This window comes from Numida meleagris, chromosome 2 (assembly GCF_002078875.1).
Source record: "Numida meleagris isolate 19003 breed g44 Domestic line chromosome 2, NumMel1.0, whole genome shotgun sequence".
NCBI classification, from domain to species: Eukaryota; Metazoa; Chordata; class Aves; order Galliformes; family Numididae; genus Numida; species Numida meleagris.
Window position 1 is genome coordinate 126706908 of NC_034410.1, and position 23831 is coordinate 126730738.

The window sequence follows — 23831 nt, forward strand, 5'->3', positions numbered from 1 at the left end:
GTGGTGTAAAACTCGTCTTTTCAAAGCTCGTTGGTGTCCTCTAGCCATAACAACAACAAAAGCCAAAGTGCCATGTTACTGTCTTCTAGAATGGCTTTTAGTGCTTTTGGTGACAAAGCTGATGTCTGGACGTTCAGAGAGAGGAGGAGAGATGAGAGTTCTGTTTGTCATTGGCATTTGTATTTTCTTATTAACTTTGCATACCATTGTATATGTAAGTTGATTGTTTTTGCTGGAATAGGATTAAATAGTTGATTGTCTTACTTTAATTTACTTTTACAGCGGAAAATGGTAAAGGCGTTTGGAAGACATTCTCCTTCAATTAAATGATTTTTCTGTTTGTTTTGGGGTTTTGTATGTGTGCACGTGTTGCACACTGCTTGATTCCGTGATCTGTTTTCCATTGGAGAAAATTTACAAGCACATTGCCCGCCTCACACGAATTTGTTTCCCACAGAGATTCCTAATGCAACGTGTGAGGTTTCTCATTACCCAGCTGTATGGATTACATTTTCACTCCAATACCAACAAAATTAAATTACACAAAAATTGATTAAGATGCATGTAATCCTAATGTCTGATCTTCAGAAAAGAAACTGTTGCCATCTTTAAATGATAAGCCTCTGCAAAATCAACAGTAAAAACACTCTGCTATTCTCAACTTGGATGTGCTTACAATTTACCTAACAGCTAGTAATACAGCAAAATGCTAGCAGCGGACTGTGTGCAAAAAGGAAAATTCAATGTTTTAACTGATTTTTACTTCTCTTGTTCACATTAATGAAAAAAATCTCACGAGGAAAAAAATTGACAGCAAACACAGCAGATTGTATTAATATGTGGACCTCCAGTTCCAGAACTATTGGTTTTACTTAATATGGGTTATTATACTTTGTTGTATTTTAATCTTTGAAATAAGGATGTAGTCTTTCAACCTAGATTTTAATGCCTTCAATTTTGTTCATCAGTATAATGTTTTGAGCAGTTTGTAATTTTATTGATTCACTTAAAAAACAAAACATAATTCAATATTGGTAATTATTAGTCAGGATGCATGTTTCTTTTCCTTCTAAATTGTGTGTAATTTCATTAGAAAGAGAATTAATGAGGATCGATACATTTCTTTGCTAAATGCTCAGGTTTTTCAAACCTGGCTAAATTTTTTCAGTTTCTACTAAATATAAAAATAATGATTTTTCTTTGATCATTCAGCATGGTATTTAAGGTTAATAAATTCTATTTAACTTTTTTGTTCGTCTTCAAAAGAATAGCACTAAAATAAAAAATTGCAAGTGCAAGCCTGAATGTAATGGTTCAGCTGTTCAGTGAAGCTGTAAATGCTTGTTTTCCTAAGGTATGTTCTCCAATCATCATTTCAAGTTGTCTTCTATAAATATCAAAATACACAGTTTAAGACATGCTTCTCATGATAATGTCATGATTTGTGATTAATGTTTTTTGGTTTTGAGTGGTTCTCAAGGCACTTCTTTCTTCAGCAGTCTGTAGGAGCTGTTCCACTTGGAGTGTCAGTAACTCGAAAAAAAGAGGATGAAGCATCAGTTGGAAGTGCACCTTTGGCAAGGCAGCAATCAAATCAAGCTTCTGAGTATGCCAGCAGTCCAGTCAAAACAAAAACAGTAACAGGTACGATTGCATCTTGATTGAAACTAGCCAGTAGCTTTTTTAGACTGACTCAGTAGCATGCATCCACAATTCACCATCATCAACTGTGTGTGTACCGTGGAACAACTTTAAGATTTAAATAAAATTTGTCCCAGAAAATTACAACTTCCTTAATAAAAAATCGTCGAACTTGTGATTTTGAAGTGCATGTTTAATTCATATCTCATTTCTAGTTTAGATACTACCTGGCTTTATATGGCTTTACTATGGCTTTATATTTAGTATCTTAGTCCATAATTTTGTGAGACTTTATGCATTCACATTAGTCTTTGTTTTCAGTCAAACTGTTCACAGTGTTTCCAACCTGGCGTGTTTGCAAGTCACACCAGAACTAAGATTAATGCATAAACACAGTAAAATTCACAGTTTTCAAAATCACTGTCCCACAGAAAATACATTTGTTGCCACTTCTGTTTCCAGTGTTCAAGAAATTATTCAATTCAGGAATTTTCCTTGGCACATTGGGAGTGCTAAAGTTACATTTTGTTATTGCTAATCAAGATGATATGGCATTCTGGGATTTTCTAGGCTATTTAATCATACAGTACTGTCTGCAAGTTGTAAAATAGGACATCATCCAACAAAAGTGACTATCCAGCTGAGACTTTTGATAATCCTTCTGAAATATAATGAACAAATTCTCTTTTCCTTTGCATTGATGTTTATTTCCAGATAATCATGAAGTACTTCAAGATGTTGTCTGCTGAAAATGAGATAATGATCTTGCCCATTAGTTTACAGAGTTTAATTGGAGATAAAAAGTACTAAACACAGGAAGTGTGTTTACTGAATATTATGAGTTGCCATGTTATCATTGATAGAATAATAGAAAAATCTTGAAATTTAATTGATTTCATTTATGCATTTTTTTTTATTTTTTTAACATCTGTCTTTTTATTTTACCTTTCTTTAATGAATATCCTTTGTTTTTAATTGTAATGAAATGACGGTATTAAGTGTATTCTTTATTTTAATATTTGTAGCATGTTCTGCTATACCTGTGACCTGTGTTGTGTCCAAACTTTCATTTCCTGTCAACGGGGCATGAGCGTGTAACTCACAAGAGAATCTTGTGGGAGTTTTAGGTTTGATATTAAGGAATAGGATTTAAAATGTCCTTTGTAAAACCTTTATTTGCAGAGACATACATAACCCAGGAAGGAAACTGATGAGGAAATCTCATTTGTTTTCTTTAGTGTCTGATGTTGTTCGAAAGAAAGATGTGTTCAGCATCCCTTCTTGTCTGAACAAAACCTAATTGTGGTGAAGCTTTGAAAATTTCAGTTACCAGAATTGTTCTTGCTCTCGGAGAAGAGAGGACTGACTTGTTTTTTGGAGTTATGTAAGCATTCTAATAACATATAGGGGTGCTCTCACTTATTATATTGAAGGTTGCTCTTTAACTAATCAAAATAAGTGTCATAGACTCTATTAGAGGTAGGAGTCAGGAAGTGAAGTTTGTGAAAAGAGGTTAAGGAAAACTAGAAGTGACCCATATATTTTCCTTGGAGTTTTTCTTACATACTGTTTCTACTACTACCTCCATAGGAGTCAGCCTGTAAGAATACTGACTTTTTCTCATTTCTTGGATAATAGGAAATAGTGTCTGGTTAAAAATAAGGTGGACATTACATTTTCTTTGTTTTTAACACATGCCATGCGTGACACAGTTGCTTGTTTGAAGACTAGCCAATGTTTTGAAATGTGTATTTGTTTATTACACTCTGGAGATAAAATGCCAGGTGTAAAACACCTGAAGTATTTGAAATTTACCTGCAAAAAAGGGGAGTTCAAATTTAAAATGAAAGCCAAAGAGCAGACGGATTGTCTACTGAAGAAATAATTTAAAGGGATGCTCTGTCCCCTTCAGAATAACATTCAAATTTACCTTACTTAAAGAAAGGAGAGTCATGTCCTACTGCAGTGCCATGCAGACTTGTTCTCTGTATTCCCTCCTGAAATTTCAGGTGATGTTGGAGGCTTTTCCATCTCTTTGTCAGAATTCGATTTGGACTGGAAGATTCAGGGGGCCGTAAAACCTAGCATGCATGTTGTGTCACAAAATTGTTTCTCTCATTATGAAGCTACCAGTTGTAATGGTTAGAAAAGGTAGGATGATAGCAAGTGCAAAAGGTGAGATCTCATTCTGAGAGAAATTTCACTGGATGATTTCTTTCACAGTTTGTTTCTTTACAGATGAATGATGTGCTGAAATATGGTGAATGAATGACTTAGTAAACTGAAAGTAGAGTGCCTGCGATTCTTTTCCTTTCTGATTTTTTTATGTATCCCTTTTATTGATCCCTTCTACTTTTCACTTGATTTCCTTTCTTTTAATTTCACCTACTTTCTGCCTGTGCTTTCTTTGTTTGTCTCACCTTTTTGGAAATAGGAATAAAAAGCACACTCATTACAGGTTTTTTAGATAAGAGGAACAACAATCCTTTTAAGCCCCATATCTCTTAATGATCAAAGCTGTAGCTACAGATGCCTTAAGTAATCAGAAACCTGAGACTGCTACCTGGACGGCAAGCACATATGCAAAGTCTTCACAGATTGAAAGAGGTTATATCTTAACATCATGCTCTTCAGGTGATGATTTGGAATTTATGCTTTTCAAGTCTAGCATAATCTTAGCAGTGACTCCCTTGAGAATGGTTAGAAACCAACCCTATGTATTAAATGAAAGCAGTTTGTAATCACAGCTGTAAAATGATTTAAAACATTGATCTTGAGTTCAGTTTATTAGCTAATGGTTGCTGAGACATTGCCAAAAGTGAAGCATGGGAAAAGAGCAAAACTGCTATTTATATGGTATGTCTGTGAAAATCCAAGTTTTCTGTTCTTAAGTCTCAAATGGAAGTTATTTATAAATCTCCTTAACCACAGAGGCCTCAAAAAGAGAATAAGATAACAGAATATATGGTTTAAATTTTGTATGATGTGGTCGTGAACTAGCAAGATAATAATGAAAGAATATTTAAAAAAAAAAAATAGTATTTGCCTGATGTCCTTCATCTACCCACTTCTCCTATTTCCAGCAATTCAGTGCTTCCGTGTTAGTTCAGTGAAAAGTAATTTGTAGACTTGTAGTGGAAGTGTAGCTCTTATGACTGGGTAGTGGGAGAATGTTAGTATGTGTGCATAAGTTTGTAATATCTGTGTAGCATACCTGTGCAGGAAGGTAATATGTGTTGCTGAGTAGATATGGCAGTCTTTGAAAGCTGCCCTGTGCCCTGTTGATTAAAGATTAAAACAAGGTGTCTGTTTTCATGCTTTCAAGAGGGAGCTTCATTGTTTAAACTCGTAGATATCATCTTTATTGTATTTTTCAATTGTAATAATTATTTTCACATTGAAAAATATAATGTCACATTATAATAACACAAAATCATTATAGTTTGGAAAATTCTCTTGTGTTACTGAGATGTTGATATTTGGTTCTGCAGAATTATTGTTCTTGAGATATAATTTAACAGTTTTAAAGTTTCATCCATACTTAAACCTAGTAATTTTTTGTATTTCAAGTAGATGAGTGATGGTGTCATAACAAGAAAGTTTAAAGCTGAGTCCAAGATGGCCTTCGTATTCTCAGTCCCATATAAACTTCCTACCAAGGGCTGACCTAAGGACCGGTTTCTCCCTTTTTATCCTGCTTACTTAAAGCTTCTTGGTTGTTGTGGGAAGGAAGTGTAAGTAATTCAATTCTGAAAGCTTTAGTCAAGTAATTCTTAAAATTCCTTCCAAGTATACATATGAAATATTTCTGAACCATTATGAAGTACTTAGTCTCCATAGAAGTGGAGAGAAGAGAAAGCTTTAAATGTCGATATGTCTCTATCTTTTCATTTTAGGCTAGCATTACAGCAGTGTATATGATGATAAACGAATTAGTTCTGAACTGCTCTAAAAATTGCTTAGGTCCAAGTATCACTTACCTAATCACTCCTAGTGAGCGGATCTACAGTGTGTGATATAAAGGAGCTGCAATTCATTGCTAAGAACTGATCCAGGAGGAGCACAGCTTCTTTGGGAGAGCTTCTCCAATGTGTGGTGTGGTGTCAGTGGAGCTATGCTAAGCCAGAAGAGATGGCATCCAGACTGTTACTGCAGTGATCTAAGAGTATTAATTTTAGATATTCCTTTCTTCATAAATTACTACCCAGTAAGCACATGTTCCATTTGATAGGTGTTATATTATTAAAATGAAGAAATAATTCACTAGTATTTTCTTAGTGTTGGTGTATGGTATGTGGGAGTTAGTGTACAGGACAAGCTTGATATTTCTTGAATTTGCTGAATAGCATGATGATCAGACCAACTGTTTCCATGCTAGTCTTTTCATTGGAAGTTTCATCTTTCATGAGCAGAAAGCTGACTGAACTGAAAACTTCAGTGTGGCATAATATGGCCTTAGCAAAACTGTGTACAGTTACTGATACATATGTATGATAAAAACTTATAAATTAAATATATGTACATATATGTAATATACATATATAGAAGCAAACTCATTACCAATATTTCTCAAAAAGTGGTACAAAAATACAGTATAAAAGCACAACTTCCAGTATAAGACTTGCAGTTATAGCAGCAGTTTTTAGAACACAAAATCCAAGCCAAGCTACTGCATGAAGTGGTAAGAAAATCCAGTACAGCCCTATCGAGCCAATGGGCCACAGACACCCCACAAGCACAAAGATTGCCTGTGGGACACTACTCCGCCTGGGAACACATCTCTGCCCACGCTGGGATCCATCCAAATATGGGCCACACCCTGGAACTCATTGAAGCAGGTTGTTTGGAACTTTTTGCAAGATGGATGTGATATATAAGTGTATCACAACTAGAATGCTGAACTAGATTCCTGCTAAATTGAGCTGTTGGAATGCAAAAGAAACCTTGGAAAATGTCAGAGAAATCTAGCTGCTGAAAAGTCAGTGGATTATATGAAGCATTTGAATTAGTACATTGCTATTTCTGCTCAATGAACTGAATGATTATCGTTTATTCATGCCTGCCTTGGAATGTATTACTGATGATTTATTTGGGAAGATGAATGAAATTAAATAGATGCTAAGTAGACTAAGTAAAATATAGGAATTTAAATCTGACACACATTTACCTAAGGTGCCTGAAAGTACAAGGACTGTCATATTTTTATAACTGGATTGTAGTTCTTGGAAGGATTATTTGAATGGAAGGTCTCTGGGCTTAGATAATTTATAGTGACTTCTAAATGGCAAGACAGTCACATACCCATACTGAGAAATAATTATTGTGGGTTTTCTTAGCTAGTAAAATGTTTTACTTTAGTTATGTGATGGCATAATTTCTTCAATTCCATGTGTGGAGTTTAAGAATGTTAGGAGCACAAATCCAGTGTAGTGCATCAAATATGCTTTCTGTATGGAAAAATTAAAAGCTAAGAAAAAAATATGTGTTTTTTTTTTAATATATTATTTAAAAAACTAAGGAACTTTCTTTTAAAAAGTAAGGCAGACAATCAAGCAGAATTCCTCCTGTGTTTACCAAGAAAGTTCTTACAAACCTGAAGGCTGCCGTTCATAATGCACTAAGTTATTTGGAATGGAAAGCAATATTAAAATAAATTCAGGCATGAGCTTTAGTTCTGAATTCACATACAACATGTTTTGGTAGTGACTAGTATAGCAGCTCAATATTGCCTGTGAAAAACCATTACTGATTTGTACGAAAGTGTCAGTCTTTCTTTGTTTATTTTCCCAGTACTAGATTGATGCTTTTTTTGTCAAAAATTGTGCAGCAGTCATTGGATTGGATGGGAGAAAAAGCTAACCATAGCCATTCCGTAGCTAACTGCCACTTTCACACAGAAATCTTTGCTTTCATAACCACATCCATATCACATTCAGTTTGAGTTACTGGCTTACATTTGGTCTACAAAAAGACATGTTTGCTAAGAAGTCCAAAGATTCCGTATCTTAATGTTTCTAACGCACCACCACAAAAATTAAGTTGTGAATACTTCTGAAACACTTGGATGGGTACTAGTTTGGAAAATACTGATAAATACATCTATCAGCCTCATCTAGTGAGCATGCTACTTAGATGATTTTTTTTATTTTTAAATTGGATAATAGGAAACATTAGCGCATTAAGTTAGAAAACATTTTCAGCAAGTTAATCCTCTGTTTCTGCAATTTCTTTTTTGTATGTACGTATATGTATATATACATATATATATAAACACACTGTTTTAATATTAAATCACAGAACAAAATTAATACAAGGAAATGAATTGTATTGAGAACAATGTTTGTTCCTTTGGCATAATATATATAAAAGCATGAATCATTTGTAATACTTTCATAAATCTCGATATATAGGCATGTATGTTGTTCTGCACATATATAATAAATAAATATATATATATATAATAAATAAATATATATAATAAATTATATATAAAATATATAAACATAGGAAGAAAACTGAAATGCCAACCAAAGGACAAACAAGCTTTTATATAAGAGTTTCAGTGATTTTTGCTCTTGCCCATATTATAAGTAGAAGCTGAAAACTGCTGGTTTACTGAAAAGAACAAGGAAATTTTAAGTAGGTGGTGGTTGTGCTGTGTTTTTTCTTTAACATACAAAGAAACAAGTTAATCTTCTGAAACAAAAAATAAAAAAAAAATCTGTAGTCCATTTAGGTTTTCATCTTTTTTTTTTCAGTTGTTTGAAGTTTGATTTTTCTCCTCCACTGCTTTTTAATCTCATTTCTAATCCCTCAGACTCCTTGATCAGTTCCTCAGTGGTTCACATTAGTAGCAAACACTTTGGTTATTTTCTGTTTTTATTTCTGATAAAAAGCTGCATCTAATGCAGGAAAATATGTATAATTATTAAGAAACCTCAATGAGTACTTTGACAGTATAGAGACTACTTGTAATTTTATTAAAGAAATCTTTCCAGAAGGAGCTTTCCCTTGACTTCTTTTACTGTTCATGTGTTTTGCTACCATGGCCTCTTAGTATCTATGATTAAATTGCGGTAGCATTTTTCTCAGCTTAGCTCATTTCTAATGTGTGAGAAGTATATGACAGATGATGTGAGGTGGGAAGCAAAGCTTGCCCAGCATGCTGAGGTCATATGATGTACATTTTGAGTAGAGTCATGCACTGGGATGGTGGGGAGACTATTCTGCTGAAGATTGTGGCATGGGTATCTATGTATGAACCTTGTCTTTCCTTAGGAGCTCCCTGAGCTTTTGGAGATCACTGAGAGTATGGGTTTGCCTGCAGCAGGATGGCCTTCCCAACCAGAAAGGAGCTGCTCTATGCTCTATATGTATAAACTGCCCGAGGCATGCGGTGGGCCAGGAGGAAGGAGTCTTCTGTCAGAAGAATGAGATGTGATAGAACTTTAGCACCTACAAATTAGGAATAAGACGTTAGCATTGTAATTTACCTGCATTGAGTTCAGTTACCAGCTGTAAGGAAGGCAGAACCAAAAGCATGAGGCCGTTGGTGTGTACAGACTACTAGTGGTCCTCAACCCAGTAGTGGAAAATCTGTGGTCTTTGCTTTTATTTATTAGAGGAAATGTCCATTTGCCCCCAAATCATCTCACTTCAAAGGGTTTATTTTCCTTTTTGCCTTCTAAAGTCACTAAATATAGCACTAATTTTCCCAAAGTTATTTCTATTTTTAGAACATCTGTTTTGTTGATCAAATTTCTAAAGCAACCAGTTCCTGGTAAGCCAGAAAAAATGAAGAGACCTATGTCTTTATTTAAAATACATAGAGAGAGAGAGAGAGAGAATTACGCCTTTAAGTCTTGTTTACTGTCATTTTCTACAAAGAGAGGACACTTACAGTTAATTTTGAAAGACTGCAACTTTAACAATAAATTGTGAAGTGAATTATGGAAATTACTGCTTCTGCTAGCACAATCCTGATTGAAGCTGATCAGTCCTTTTCAAAGAGTCTTTTCATTGCTGCTGTGTCCTCTGAATGTGGGGAGTGTGGCAGCCTCTAAGAGTCTGTTTTGAAAAAGATGTGGTGTATATTTTTAATAAAATACCACTTAGGCAATATGGGACCTGAGGATGAAAGTAGGAATCTGTACATTGGTTTTCTTTAAAATTCAGCTTTGTACAACCCAAGGCAACCCCCCTCTCCTTTTTCCTTTCTCAACAGTTTTGTAAATCTTTCAGACAAATCCTATTTTCTATCCAGCTATTGCTGACTGGCTCCTGGCTTCAGCACAGGGCTGATTACAGTGCCAGGAAATGTTCCTGGATTTTTCAGTTCAGTAGTAGCTGAGTAGCATAATTATTTTAGTAGATTAACCTTCATACTGAGACAGATGGAGCTGATCCAGTCTACATATCTACAGTAGGGGGGTAGCCAAACATGCGGGATAGCCATACCAGACTACAGACTCTTAGCAACTGTCATCTCCTGATAGCCTTGCCTGATGCGAAATTATGACATTGTTCTGCCTCAGCATCCCTTCAGACAAAGCTGTGGATCTTACCAGTGCTGGGTGTAAAAAAAAAAAAAAAAAAAAGGAAACAACAAAACTTCTTTCTTCTTATTTCTATACTAGTTGTTTGCATTTCAGAGGCTTTTATTTTTTTTTCATCTTTTGTTGAGTATTGGGTATTAGAGCGAAGCTGTTGTCTATCGTAGGTACTCCTGGAATTTGAAACAGCTTTGCAGATTTAAGTTGTGCATACATGAAGAGAAAAAAGTGATGTTTCAGCTATCTAATTTTAGTTTTAGTTCATAGGTATCTGTTTCTGGCATTAGAAGGTTGGTTCTTTCTAAATGAAAGAGATTTACTGGAGTGTGTTTCTCAGCCAACAAAACTTGGCAGACTGGAGCAAAACCTAGTTTTAGATCCCATTCATGAGGAATGCGCTTGTCCAGTGGCATAAGATGTTGATATTCCTTGCTGACTGTGCTGTAGAATACAGTTTTATGTTGTATTTTTCTTCTCATCCTAACCTGAGACATTCTTCCCTCTGATATTTTCAAAGACTCAGGGCAGCTTTACATAATGTTCTCTTCTTTACTCATCCTTATATTGAGTTCTCTGTTTCCACTCTGTTGTTTTAATCTTTCTTCTTACTCAAGCTGTTCCTGATTCTTAACTTGTATTACGTGTAGCATTGGGCCTGCCTATACAAAGAATGTGTTGTGAACTCAGGTCTAGTAAGAATTTAAAAGAGCAGTGCTTATTTCTCACTAAATGTCTTAATTTTAACATCATACGTTTGTAATATGGATTGAATGCTCACTACATGGCATAAAAGTCAAAAAAGAAAACATGAAATAGTTACTCCATCATGCTTTTCCATACAGAAAATTTACTTTTTGTCTCTCCAGCACAATTGACAGCAAACAATCTTGAAATGTCATGCTTTCTGCATTCTAATGATCCAATTTTAACTGTCTGTAATTGTAACAGATCCATAATTGGTGCCAGAAATATCTGAGAGGTTAAAAATTGTCTCTCACTCTTTTTACCGTCTCTCTTAGAATCTTTTGATTCCTCTTCAGTTTAATATAATATTTCTCTCTTTTCAGATCACTCAAATATCAACTGTTGAAGGAGTGTGTCTAGAATATTAATCAACTCTAGTCTTTTCTAGTCTTGATTGAAAAAATATCAAAGTTAATTCCTCGAGTGGCATTAACATTGCACATTGTTAGCAGAAATTCACCTTTCAGATGTTTCATTTTTAATTCTTTGGATGTTTACTTGCATGTTCAAAACTGAATGAAGACCAGTGACATATATAAAGGGACATATAATTTTGCTCACCTGAGTTGCGTTAATAGCATAATTCTGTTTTAAGAATTTTTCTGTAGTTGGTGTGCTACAGATTTCTCCTAGCTGTATAATTTGGAAACATACATAGTCACACTTCTGGAAATTTCAATTTAGTTTTAAATGAAGTCATTAAGAATTCACAATTCATTCCTGCATTTTTGTCATCTCAAGAAGATTTATGCCAATACTGGAAATATTAAGGAGGCTGACAATAATTTGGTGCATATCCCAAAACATACAAAGGAGCACATACCCTGTAAGAGCTCACAGGAGAAACTGTGTACTCCTCATAAATTTTAAAATAATTTTGAAATTACTACTTGATCCACTCCCTTTCTGTATTGCTATTTTGCTTGTATTCAATTTAATGCTAGCATTATCTACAATCTTTTCATATTCATCTTATTTAATACCTAGTGATTTAAGGAAGCTTATCTTTTTACTAGAAACCATTGAATTTAGTTGAAATATTTCACAGTTATTTTCGTACCTTTTAAATTTGACAAAATTGTTTCATTTTCAGATCTTTTTTTAATGCGTACTTGTAGTTTATGCTAAGTGACTACAACTACTCAATGGCTGTAATTTAATATGGAATTCATTTCTTACAACATTAAAAAACTAAAACCTTTTTTGGATTACCCTGGCAGTAATGTATGTGAAAATATCTTCTACTGGTATTCCCTCACCAAATGGGTTATCACACTTTGAAAACTGACTTAATTTGCTTGGATTATACTTTCTTCATAAGATTTACTTAACAATTTATGTTAAAAAGTTAAGAATTTCTCCAAATGCTTATGATACATTGCGTTTCTCAACAGGCTTAACTGATGCAATAGTATTGCCAAGTTTGAAACTAGTAATAGAAACTTCTGCTACACACTGTTATGACACAGATGGTGAGATAGCGTGCTAAATAGTGAGAGAAGACCTCTTCTAGAATTTCAAATAAGTAATCTTTTTCTGTATTACCACTATGTTATGTTATATATTATTGGTATAGCTGAATTTTGTTCTTTGCATTAGAATCTCGCCCTTTGTCACTTCCTGTGAAAACCATGCTGAACTCATCTGAAGGCTGTCGAAGTCCTGAAGAAAGAATGAAGGAATTTATTGGAATAGTATGGAATGCAGTTAAGTGCCTTACACTTCAGGTAAGATGAAAAGGAAGTGAGAAAAACTATGTCTTTCCAAACTTTATGATATTTTTTATGTATCCTAGTGCTTTTTATGAAGGGTGTTTAAAGGAGCTCTAAGGTTTTATTGTTTTATTTCAGTAGTTTCAAAGTCCTAGAGGCTGAAAAATAAATTACAGAGTTTTGGTAAATTAAGCTAAAAATTCCTTCATTTTGAATTATTAGTTTTCGAAATACTTTTCTATATTTAAGGGGAAGATCATATTAAAAGTTATGTCAAGGAAAAAACACTTGGCACACTCCTGCATTATAAACGTAGTTAGCTACCTTTCTATCTGTAGTTAGATTTGCTGAATACCAACCATGCTTAACATTCTTGAGCAAAATGTATATGATACGTAATTTTTGAGTGGTTGTATGGTACAGTACAATCTTATGCAGTGATGGGTCAAATGCTTACATACATAACTCTTTATCAAGGACAATCACATAATCAGATTAAATTCTTTCATCCTACACTGCTTTAGATTGTGATCTGCGATCAGTAAAAGCAAAGATTTCATGTATCCAAATATATGCAAGCTATACACAAAAAAGGCAATGTTAGAAATCCAGTGTTTTGATTAAATGTCTAATATTAGATTATTTAGAAGTGCTAGCATTAGGACTCTGTTCTTCCATGTACATATCAAGTGCCTGCTTGGAAATTACACTAATTCAGAATTATTATGAACAGTGCGTTTTGAACAGTATGTTCAATGAGAATAGCATTTTATGATATATGCATGTCTTATCCTTTAGAACACCAGGACGTAGTAGCAGAACTATTTCCATATTAAAGTAAAATAAAATAAAATTTAATGGCAGAAATGAATGCTTTTTTCCTCTTCCCTACCAACAAAATTTTTATATACAACCTCCTGCTCTCAGAATCTTGTCTGTTTTTCTGCTTTTTGATGCAGAAGATACTCAAGGATCAAAATATTTGAAAGACTGAAAATGTAATATTTCCTGAACAAAAACTTCAAATTTGTGATTTAACTGCATAGTGAAGTTGAGGAGACACTTAGGGAGACAACTCAATTTAGCTTTCTGTTAGCTATTTCATCATTGTTTCATGAGTATTTTGCTTGTTTTCCATTGTTTCTTAATGTTGTCATGCTACAGATGAGAATGACTAGATAAGGGGAGTCAAGGGAGATAATTTCTAAGCTGTTTGAAGGAAACAGTGTGTTTTTGTTATGTGTCTGTGTGGTACCTAACACAATGAAACTCATTATATAAATAATACCTACAGTGTAAGTCATAAAAATAATAATTAGGGTGATGATGAAGAACTGAATCCTTTCTAAATGACAAAAGATGAATCGGGGCAAAGATATTATCTGCTTCTTCTGCTCACATTTTTCATGGCAAGCTTTGTTGCATGAGCTACCAACAAAGTGACTTTGGTCTGAAGAATGGATAAGATACTGCCTCAGTAAGTTCGCGTGTTACCAAGAAAAAAAAAGTTTGTGTACAAACTAGGGTTTTTCTATGGGGATGAATATTGATAGCAGTGGTAGGCATGTGTTTTCCCAAAGAGTAATTTGTAAGTATACCTTTATTTAACATAACACGTGAATGAACTAGAGCTATTGGTGGTATAAGTTTTTTTTTTTCTTATTAGGAACTACTTTTTTGTGTCTCAGCTTCTAGATTTACTTAGTTTTTACAGATGGGTTTTATTTTGGTGTGGTTTTTTTGGTATGGTATTTGGATGCTTTCAATTTTCATCATTGTGAGTATGAAATTATATTTTTGGTTTTTATCAATGTTGAAGTTCAATGGTCCTGTGAAATCATACAGCAGTTTACACACTTCTGGTATGTTTCATCCCAATTCTTCAATCATACTTGGTAAAGCATATGCCTGTCTCTTGCCAGAGGACAGTACATGTTGCTGGTAGAAGTTGCAGCAAGCTCCAAGGAATAGCACAGGCAATATCCAAGAATGTGTTTCCAAACAGATATGTGGTAGCCATTCTTAGTGAAATGCCATTGATTGGTAGATGTGCTTGCTGTCCTTCTTGTCATTGCTTAGCAGTCCCTCTATCTATTTTATTTAAATACATTATATATAATATATGTATATATAATATATATACAATATATATTTATGTATAGATATACATAAATATACACAGGTTTTTTTTCTTTCAATATTAACCAAAGTGGGAAAGATGAATCTGTGAAAAGCAATGTGTAGATGATAACACGATAAGGGTTGACTGTTTTTCAGTTAAAAGTATGGTATAATGTGTTTAAACCTTTAATAAAATACACTATCTGTTTAGATTTTCTGTGGATAGGAAAAAGCCAAAAGTCATAATATATTTTTTCTGTTTAAATACCAGAGCCCTTTTTTCTGAAGCTATTTTCATGTTCCTGGATCTTCTATTAACATGATTGTAGAACAGAAAAGTCTACAGTTGTCATCAGATGAAGCAGAACTTCATAACTTAAAATCATCAAAGGATTATTCTTTTAGTAGAAGTTTGAGCAAGTAAAAGTGCTTGGAACCAAAATAACTGGAAAGTTTATTTTGGATCCAAAGCTGGTACTTGCTTAGCCCTAACTCTGGCTTGCTAATGATAGAATATTGCATGACGATTTTGTGCATTGGAATTGTGGTAAGCTATTAGTATTTGAGTGAAAAGACTTTCATACTTAACTGTAAAAAGTTGCTTTTCTTATTTAGTTGTCGTAGGATTTTATATGCAGCCTTGAAGTCTTTCTGGCAGTTACACTGTGTAGGACGTTAATACTCACTTTTCACGTGTTCTTCAAACTAATAGTTGCTAGAATTGTGAAGCCATATAAACACAATTATTTTTAATTGGTTGCTAATACTGGATTCCAGTGAGAATAATGAAGGATCTGTATAAAAAGCAAATGAATTAATGACTAATCTTGTAATGAATGCCATCTAAGTAAGAGTGCAATTATTGAATATAAAACGTAGCCAGCTATTCCACATGGCTTGAATATCCCTGAAATTATTTGAAAAAAAAAAAAAAAAGAGTCTGTTTCCTGAAATTATTGAAAATAATATTTTCTTTGAGGCATATAACTTATACAAAATTTCAGTTGAAGTGAAACATTGACTGTAAGAACTGTAAGGATGAGATTTAGAAGAGCTCCTATTCTTTGAGCGTTCTTTTTATTCTTGGGTCCAGTAGAGACTTTGTGACTCCTAACAATTGCAGCTATGAGCAGTTTTATTTATATTCAGCAGTTAGGAGATGAGGTGATTTCTTAAGATGGTTACTTATCAAAAATTGTCAAAAAATAAAATTCTTCATTTGTAAATAAAGGCTTATTTAAATGAACCTTGTTTAGGGAAAAAGTAGGAATACTACATAATGCCAAGAGTGTTTCAAGAGGTCAAAGAAAAATGCAGCTGATCCTTATTATACTTGTTTCTATGTACGGGTAGCCTGCTCATTCAGTTCTCATACTCATGTGTTCAACTTTACTTTTGCATCTTTTCTCTTTTTTGTTTAACTTGAAAACATGAATCTCTGACCTTTTTAAATTGTAGCCAACAGTGCTATCTGATTCAACTGCAAATGGTCAAATTGGGTTGGACAAATTTGGATATCCGGGGCTGCGCATAACCCCTACATGAGATGTGTAACGATAGATCTTTACAGTTTTGGGAGTAGTTAGGAGATTCTGTTCTGTATCTGAAGCTCCCTGAAAAAGACATCAGCCTTTCTGATGAGAGAATATGATGAATGATGATTAGTGCAGAGAGGGGCCATTTTCTAGAAGACAGCTTTATGAGTGTCACCTGGTAGGTCATCTTCAACACCTCTAATTGGTTTAAATGGCTATAAAACGTGGGTTAGGGAAATGAATCTCATTGTATCGCTATTATGAAAGGCTGCAGAGGCTCTTGTGTAACCTTTCCCTCTTTGCTGCTGCTTATGTATAACTGTGGACTGTCACTTGTTTGGTTTGCTCTCTTCCATTTACTTCTTCTCAGTTATGAAAACCTAATTCTTCTGCAGTGTATTTCGTAGTTCTCTCTATAGAACAATGTCTTCTTCTTTTAAAATATGAACGAACATACTCAGTTTATTCCAGTAACTAAATACTTTCCTTTCTGTATAACTGAGATCTTAAAGTCATTATGCTTTTCTAGGTTTATGTATTAGTAAAAGCTTAGAGCAATATGCTTTGGTTAACTTTTTGAAAGTAGAAGAGAAAATACTGCTTGCTTCATAGGTTTGTCATTAGCGTACGTTACTTAGCATGTGTAGGCCTTGACATAATAGAAATGAAAATAGAGGGTGATACTGTTTCAAGAATTTGTAATAATTCCTTCTCTTTAACACATGAATGTGTTCAGTATTGGCAAAAGAGCACGTTGCTACCAAAACTGAAATAAGATCCTTGAAACAGAAAGGATGTTGCCATGGAAAAATGAAGTAACACTCAGCACAGCTGCGAAGCATTAATGAATAGGATATTTTTTTAAAAGACCATTTGTGTTTGGTGTGGCTTGGAGGGTCCCAACCAGATGGTTTCCATGAACAGGATCTGACCCCCAGCTTCAGGACTTCTTACTGGCAGATTACTTCATTTTCTTTCCCTTGGATTGTCAGATCCTTACATTAATGCAAGATTTACTGTTGCAGATTTATATTCAGCTACATAAATCAGTCACATTTTACATTAAATTCACAATTTTAGGCACACAGTTTAACAGTTATTTAAAAAGTGTAAAAAGATTTACATGATAGCTTTAATATATGCTATTGATGTAGTTTAATTTTAAGGTATTTGAGCAACATATATTTTAAAGCACCTTCTGATTGGTGAAGCAAGCTGTAGCACACATTCTCTCTTTTTGTCTGATGTTTAATTCTGTCCTTTTAGGTGCACTCTTCCATTCCTTCAGTGCAATTTGTTATTTATCGTATGTCCAGATTCTGTCAGACAAAAAACACTGAAGTTGGTAGTGGTGTGTAAGCAGAACCTGCCTTTGAGAAGTTCAACAAGTGCAATTCAAATGCTTGAATTTGCACCTAGTGGGCCCTTGAACATTGAAGTTGATAATTTCTTATATAATTATAATAATTGCATGAATTGCCCTAAAACATGGAATTTTGTCATATATTCATTGTGCTGGCTTCTGAAATGCTGCAATAATGTTTTGCAAATTACATTTATTCATATAAAACTTTAAATGTAACATATGTATGAAAACCGTGTCTTTAAGTAAATCTGTATTATTACAGATTGGGGCTTGATGGGTCATGAATTTTGATAGAGTTTACAACTCCCATGCAATCATTTGAAAATGAATACTAAAATATCCATTTCTGTACACACAAATTTCCCTCAAGCATAAGAACAGAGTGAACTGTTGTGATTTCACTTCAGTATTCTTGATGTAGTAAAGTACAATGAAACACAAATGATCTGAAGAACTTGTCACCAATACAAAGCTGTACTGAACTGCAAATAAGTGTAAAAACTCTACTCAGTATTGAGATCTCTTCTCAAGAGTACTCTGTAAAACATCTCCTGTAGATCCTGCTGCTGGTAATGCGATCAAGTATTGCTTCTCTTCAAGCTGGTGGAATTTCTGGATTATTATAACCACATGGTTTGTTTATCCAGGCAGCATTTGATGTTAGTCATCATGATAATATATATATGTGGATGATCTATTATAAACTGTTTGCTCAGTAATTGCACTGATAAAACAAAAATTATACTGATCATAACTTATTTAGTCATCTATTTATCATTATCCCACAATGGTTTGACCTGCAGCTAATTACTAATAGACCAGAAAGTGATCTGATGTGTCACTGTAAAAATCTTTGCAAATTGACACGACTAATTTACCAGTAAAAAAAAAGAAAATCCAAATCTATTACATCTGTAACAATACACTGTTGCTTTTCATCCGGTATAAATAAAGTATGCTCTGCAACCTTGGATCAATAAACTACTTATCAAAGATGTAATTAACTTCATTTTAGAACTCAAACAGTTCTAAAACGAGAAACAAACACAGCCTTCATGTAACAATGTATTTATTTTTGCAAAATTCTACTTATATTTTTCTGCAGTGAATTCTTGTCAGTTCATCTAAGCAAAAGGGCATGAATATGCTGAAATAAAGATGAATATCTGTGTTCTCACTAGGCTGGCAAAGTACTTACGATGCTGAAAAATTCCAGTTCTATTACAAATCACTATTGCAGTCCTAAAGATTTAATAGCCTAAAGGGAAGGAGGTATGGTATACAAACCTGGATTATCAGTTTTAAGCTATGATGTCAAATTGGAAAAGTGTTAAGTAAGTTTACAGCAAACAAGGGTTCTTTTATCACAATTACAAATAACATCTTGTATCCACTATTTTGTACAGTAGACTTTTCCAAACTATTGTGAAGAAGTGAACTGAATCATAGTTTGTGCTTGCTTAACAAAGCATTCAAGTGTGCAGGCTGTTAGGGCTATTGGATATCCAGGTGCAGAATGTTGCTTGTAAGAGCCAAGGACGACTGTAACATTCTGCAGCTTATACTTCCTCCGAATTAACAAATTGTGATGAGCTCAGTTCTACATTTGTAGTCACTTAAACTTGCTAGAAGATCATAAAGAGACAGCAGAGAATGGTAAGATTTTTTTTCAGATAACAGCATTGTTTGAAAATAAAGAACAATAAGTTCATATCAAATCAAGTGTGCTGCTTCCGATTGCACTGAAAAGTTGAACTTTATTCATTTATCTTTTTCTTTATACACCTATCTCTTTATTTTAAAGTTAGTTTTGCGCTAGCGTTAATATTTTTTCTAGTTTGCCTAATTAAACTTTTTGTACGTAGTCCTTACTGTTGACTGCGAATTAGAGACAGAATTCTCCACTGTTGCTAACAAAAGATAACGCACTGCCAATAGAGGAGGACTTCCTTAATTCAATCATGCAAGATAGATAGGTACATGTCTGGTTGGAAAGGCAACACATTTTTGATGAAATTTACAGAACAGACTGACGCTTCTCTTCCCACTCATTCCATTATCCAATGAGTAATTGTTAATTTTAACATTATTACAAGTACGTAGTATTTTCAAACCTTTTTTATCATCTTTCCTCTTAGTTCTACTAAGAATAAAGAACATTTAAAATCATCTGTGATAGACAAGTAGCTTGAGATTTTGTACCAAAATGAATGATAATCTGCTTCTGAGAAATGTTTCTTGACTTTGTTTTTTCAGCTTGAAGTGCAATCATGTTGTGTATTCCTTCCAAATGACAGCCTACCTTCTCCAAGTACCATTGTATCAGGTGACATTCCTGGGACCGTCCGAAGCTGGTACCATGGGCAGGCCAGTATGCCTGGCACACTTGTTGTCTGCTTGCCCCAGATAAAGATTATGAGTGCTGGCCACAAGCATATGGAACCACTGCAGGAAATCCCATTTGTTGTGCTGAGACCCATCCTTGAAGAAGGTAATGTGATAAATTCAAAAAATCTTACTTATTAATTTTATGTTCATTTACTTTCAAAACTTGTAATGTTGTGATGGTTTTTTGGCAGTACGTTATATATTATTGATGGCTAAGAATACTAATGACATTCTTCTCCACATGAAGATGAAAGTGAAATTCTTCATCAATGAGTTAACAGTAGTTCTGGGATATGTTTTATATGTTTGGTGAAGGAAGAAGAATATCAGAAAAGCAATTTTTACTTGTGTTGGTTTTGTCATTCAGGTTATTGTGTACACACAATAATTATTGTGTATTGGTTTTACACAAGATGAGGCAGTGCATTGTGAATTCCAAGACAGAACGGAGGCAAGTTGGGAAAAATATCTCATACCACTTTTACTGGGAAAAAAAACATGTCATGAATCTAACATTCAGAGAGAGACAAGAAAAGAAATTCATACTTAAAGCAGTCTATCAGAATGATGGGACTTCACTGGTCATCCCGATAAACTTGTCATGTAGTGGGTTGTGTTTGTAGGCATTGTAGCAAGGTTTTTGTAGAGATTTAAGAAAAAAATTGAGAAGGTTGTATGAATGTTTATGAGTGGTTGCTCTTGTGCATAGGATAAAGAGGAGAATAAGTTTGGTAATGCTTTTTTGCAAAACTAGTATTTGATAGAGGTTTGCATTGTGTACCTACTTGAGGGTAGAATCAACTTCTAATATTGTGTAATTGATTGAGAAATGTATGGGATGAGCTTTAAAGGACTTAGGAAGTGACAACAAGATGGTTATGTTTAGTATGGTTGTATGAGAAACTGAGTCCTTAGAAATGACCGAAGTAAAGGCATATGGATTTGCAGTAGTATTCTGATGGAGCACTAATATGAATATATTGTTCTCCTTCTATTCATATAAAAAATTGTGTATTGGAAATAGGTGAAACAGATATCCATAACGGTCTTGAGTCTTGGTGTTTGGGTTTATTTTAATGGCATCCATGAGATCTAGCCTTAGAACCAAGTCTAACATGTCATGAACATATCGCTGTACAGTTAATTGATTATTGTATTCTTGTAATACATTTTTCTGAAGGAATTATTGCTTTTTTTGTGTATTTGTTATAAGATGAAGAGAGAGAGATGCAGCAGTTGTTAAACTTTTTGTGACAGCATTTTCTGGCAAAAATTATTGTTTTCTGCATGCATGTTGCTGAAACAGAAATAGTTATAAAGGATATGCTGTGAAAAATTGAGTCAGAAGCGTATTCAAGATCTACTCTGCTTCCGCATCTGAAATTTGTTTGGATTTATAGGTGTTTTCCCTTTCCTGTTGTTCTGCCCCTTACATTGGACTCTTCCTCTCCCTCCTGTGTTTTGTCTTAACTCAGCAACAGAAACAAAACTTCAGCTTTTATGATACTGAAATTCATGTCAGAGGTGTGCAAAATGCTGCCAGCTGGGGAAAAAAAAGAGAAAGAGAAGGGTAATATGTCTTTCTTCCTAATCACTTACTTTCAGTAGGAATGATCTAATTTGCTGATAATAGTGACAGATAAAAGATAAATAAATTTAACCGAAGTCTTTTGTTTGTTTCAAGCTGATGATGTAATTTAAAACATTTATGAAAGTAAGAAGTCACTTGAATTTTGTCAAACCCAGATTTGAGGGAAAGATACTAGTGAGAGAAGAGAATCCCCCTGGTTGGGATAAAGCTTATGGTAAGGAATTTATTTGTGTGTGGCTTTCTGCTCTGGGAATAATGCCAAACAGAAGTTCTCACAATCTTGATATTTTTGATTCTGTAATGGAGCTGTTGACTTCTCCTATGCCAAAACTCCTCCTTAAAGAGACTGTTGCAAAGTTTTGAAAAAGCTTGTAAGCCATCTTCTTTGTTTCTTACAATGCAGAGGTAAATAATTTTTATGGACTTTCATTGGGAAAGTCTCTCATTTCTAGTCTGTCTTTCAACAGGACTTAAGGGACATAGCATCATTGCTAAAACATGTTGCCACCTCTCTGAAATGATATTTATTCAACCTTGCTTTTCCTGGATGATGCTTCTGAATCATTCATTCTTCTTTAAAGTAGATACAAAAGGCTTGTTTACAAGGATCCATTGTTAATTGTAAGAAAGCAGAGAGTTCACTCGTTCATTTTTCTTTTCACGTGAAAAACTAAAAGAAGAGGAAAAGGAGCGTAGTCATGCTGTCATTTGGGGATATTACAGCCTACTCACAAAGACTTATTGACCTCAAGATGTCAACATATTGTAAAAATAGCTTATGCAAGATCCCACAATCAGGTCTTTCCATTTGTTTTCAGATTTTTCACATAATTGTAGTTTGTAGAGATACTTAATAAAAGAACATTTTAAGAACAGTACTTTGATTTGGAAACCTAACTTAGCTCAGCCATACTAAGTAGCTTATGATTAGAAATGGATTTATCTATGTAAGGGACGAGATATTCTGTGGAATTTCTGTTGAATGAATGCTACTTAATAAGTTCATAAAGTTTTAAATTATGTTAAGTATTATCTTTGTACTTCAAATCAACATGATGAGAAAAATTTTGATCCAATTATTGTCTGTGAGGTAGTATCAGTGAAGAAATTAAGATAAAAAGGAGAAATCAAGTTGTTAGAAACTTAGTTTCAAGAGCAAGACTGAAGTGTTTAGGGAAGTGCTTAAAGTGGGTTGTAACTATCTGTGGATGTTTCGTGGGCATCTAACTTCAGCTACTTGACAATTCATCTTCATATTTTTAAGGTACCTTCAAGACTGATAGGATAAAATGTGGTAAAGTTGTGACTGGACAAAAGAAATTGTTCTGGTCAGGACTTCCGCGCTGCTAAGCGATCTTCTGAAATTTTTTGCAGTCAGATTTCAAATGTTCTAATAGAAAAGATACTGAATACATGAAGGGAATATAAACTTTGCTTTGGTTGTGGCACTGAGTTTCAGAGTAATAATGAGCATTTTTTTGGCATCTATGAAGTCTTCCTGTGTGTAGAAATTTCCATTTTAATTATTTTAATTTAGAATATTTTCCTGGCTTCCACTCATGTTTTTTAAACTAGTTACTGTTTGTTAGTTTGTTCACCCTGCTTCATTTTTAGATGATGCTTCATTAAAAAAAAAATCATAACTGTTGTTTTATAATCCTTAACTGGCACATGTAAAATGTTCCCCTCCAGATTCAGATTGGTAACTTTTATTGAATCAGTCTTTGTAAAAAAAATAATTTAAAAAAATGCTGGATTTAGGTAAGGTGCAATCAAATAAAATATAGAAAAAGGTGTTCAAAATACCTGAAAATTTTTGTTGCAATTGCAAGGTGTTGTATTAACATTGTCACATGGATACTGATGATCACTGAAAGAACTGTATTCCAAATATTTAAATATGAGGGCAGTCCCTGAGAGATGGCTTTTGCTTGTGAAATATGACAAATTATATAACTTCGCAGATGTTTTGTAGCATATGTTTAAGCTCAGAAAATTGTCAGCAACTTGTAGGGTAGTAGAAAATTAGGACTTCTAATACTAGTGTGTGAATTAATTTTAATGATGTATATTGATAATAAACTACTGCAGTAAAATAGAAGCATGTAGATTTCAATATGCATAAAAAGGCAGTGTAAATTTTAACAGCAGTATGTTGGCCATTCTGAGGAAAGTTGACTT

General features: G+C 33.9%; 1 protein-coding gene across 7 annotated transcripts in view; it reads left to right on the forward strand.

Annotated features, from left to right (window-relative positions):
• VPS13B (vacuolar protein sorting 13 homolog B) overlaps nt 1–23831 on the forward strand; it is a 421101-nt gene that overhangs the window by 197970 nt on the left and 199300 nt on the right. For 6 of the 7 annotated variants that reach the window (XM_021386667.1, XM_021386662.1, XM_021386666.1 and 3 more), the window contains 3 exons: nt 1497–1644; nt 12537–12664; nt 19928–20162. In XM_021386667.1, coding sequence (XP_021242342.1) covers nt 1497–1644; nt 12537–12664; nt 19928–20162 — 511 coding nt within the window. The remainder of the gene's footprint in view (nt 1–1496; nt 1645–12536; nt 12665–19927; nt 20163–23831) is intronic. The other variant, XM_021386664.1, reaches the window with a different exon arrangement.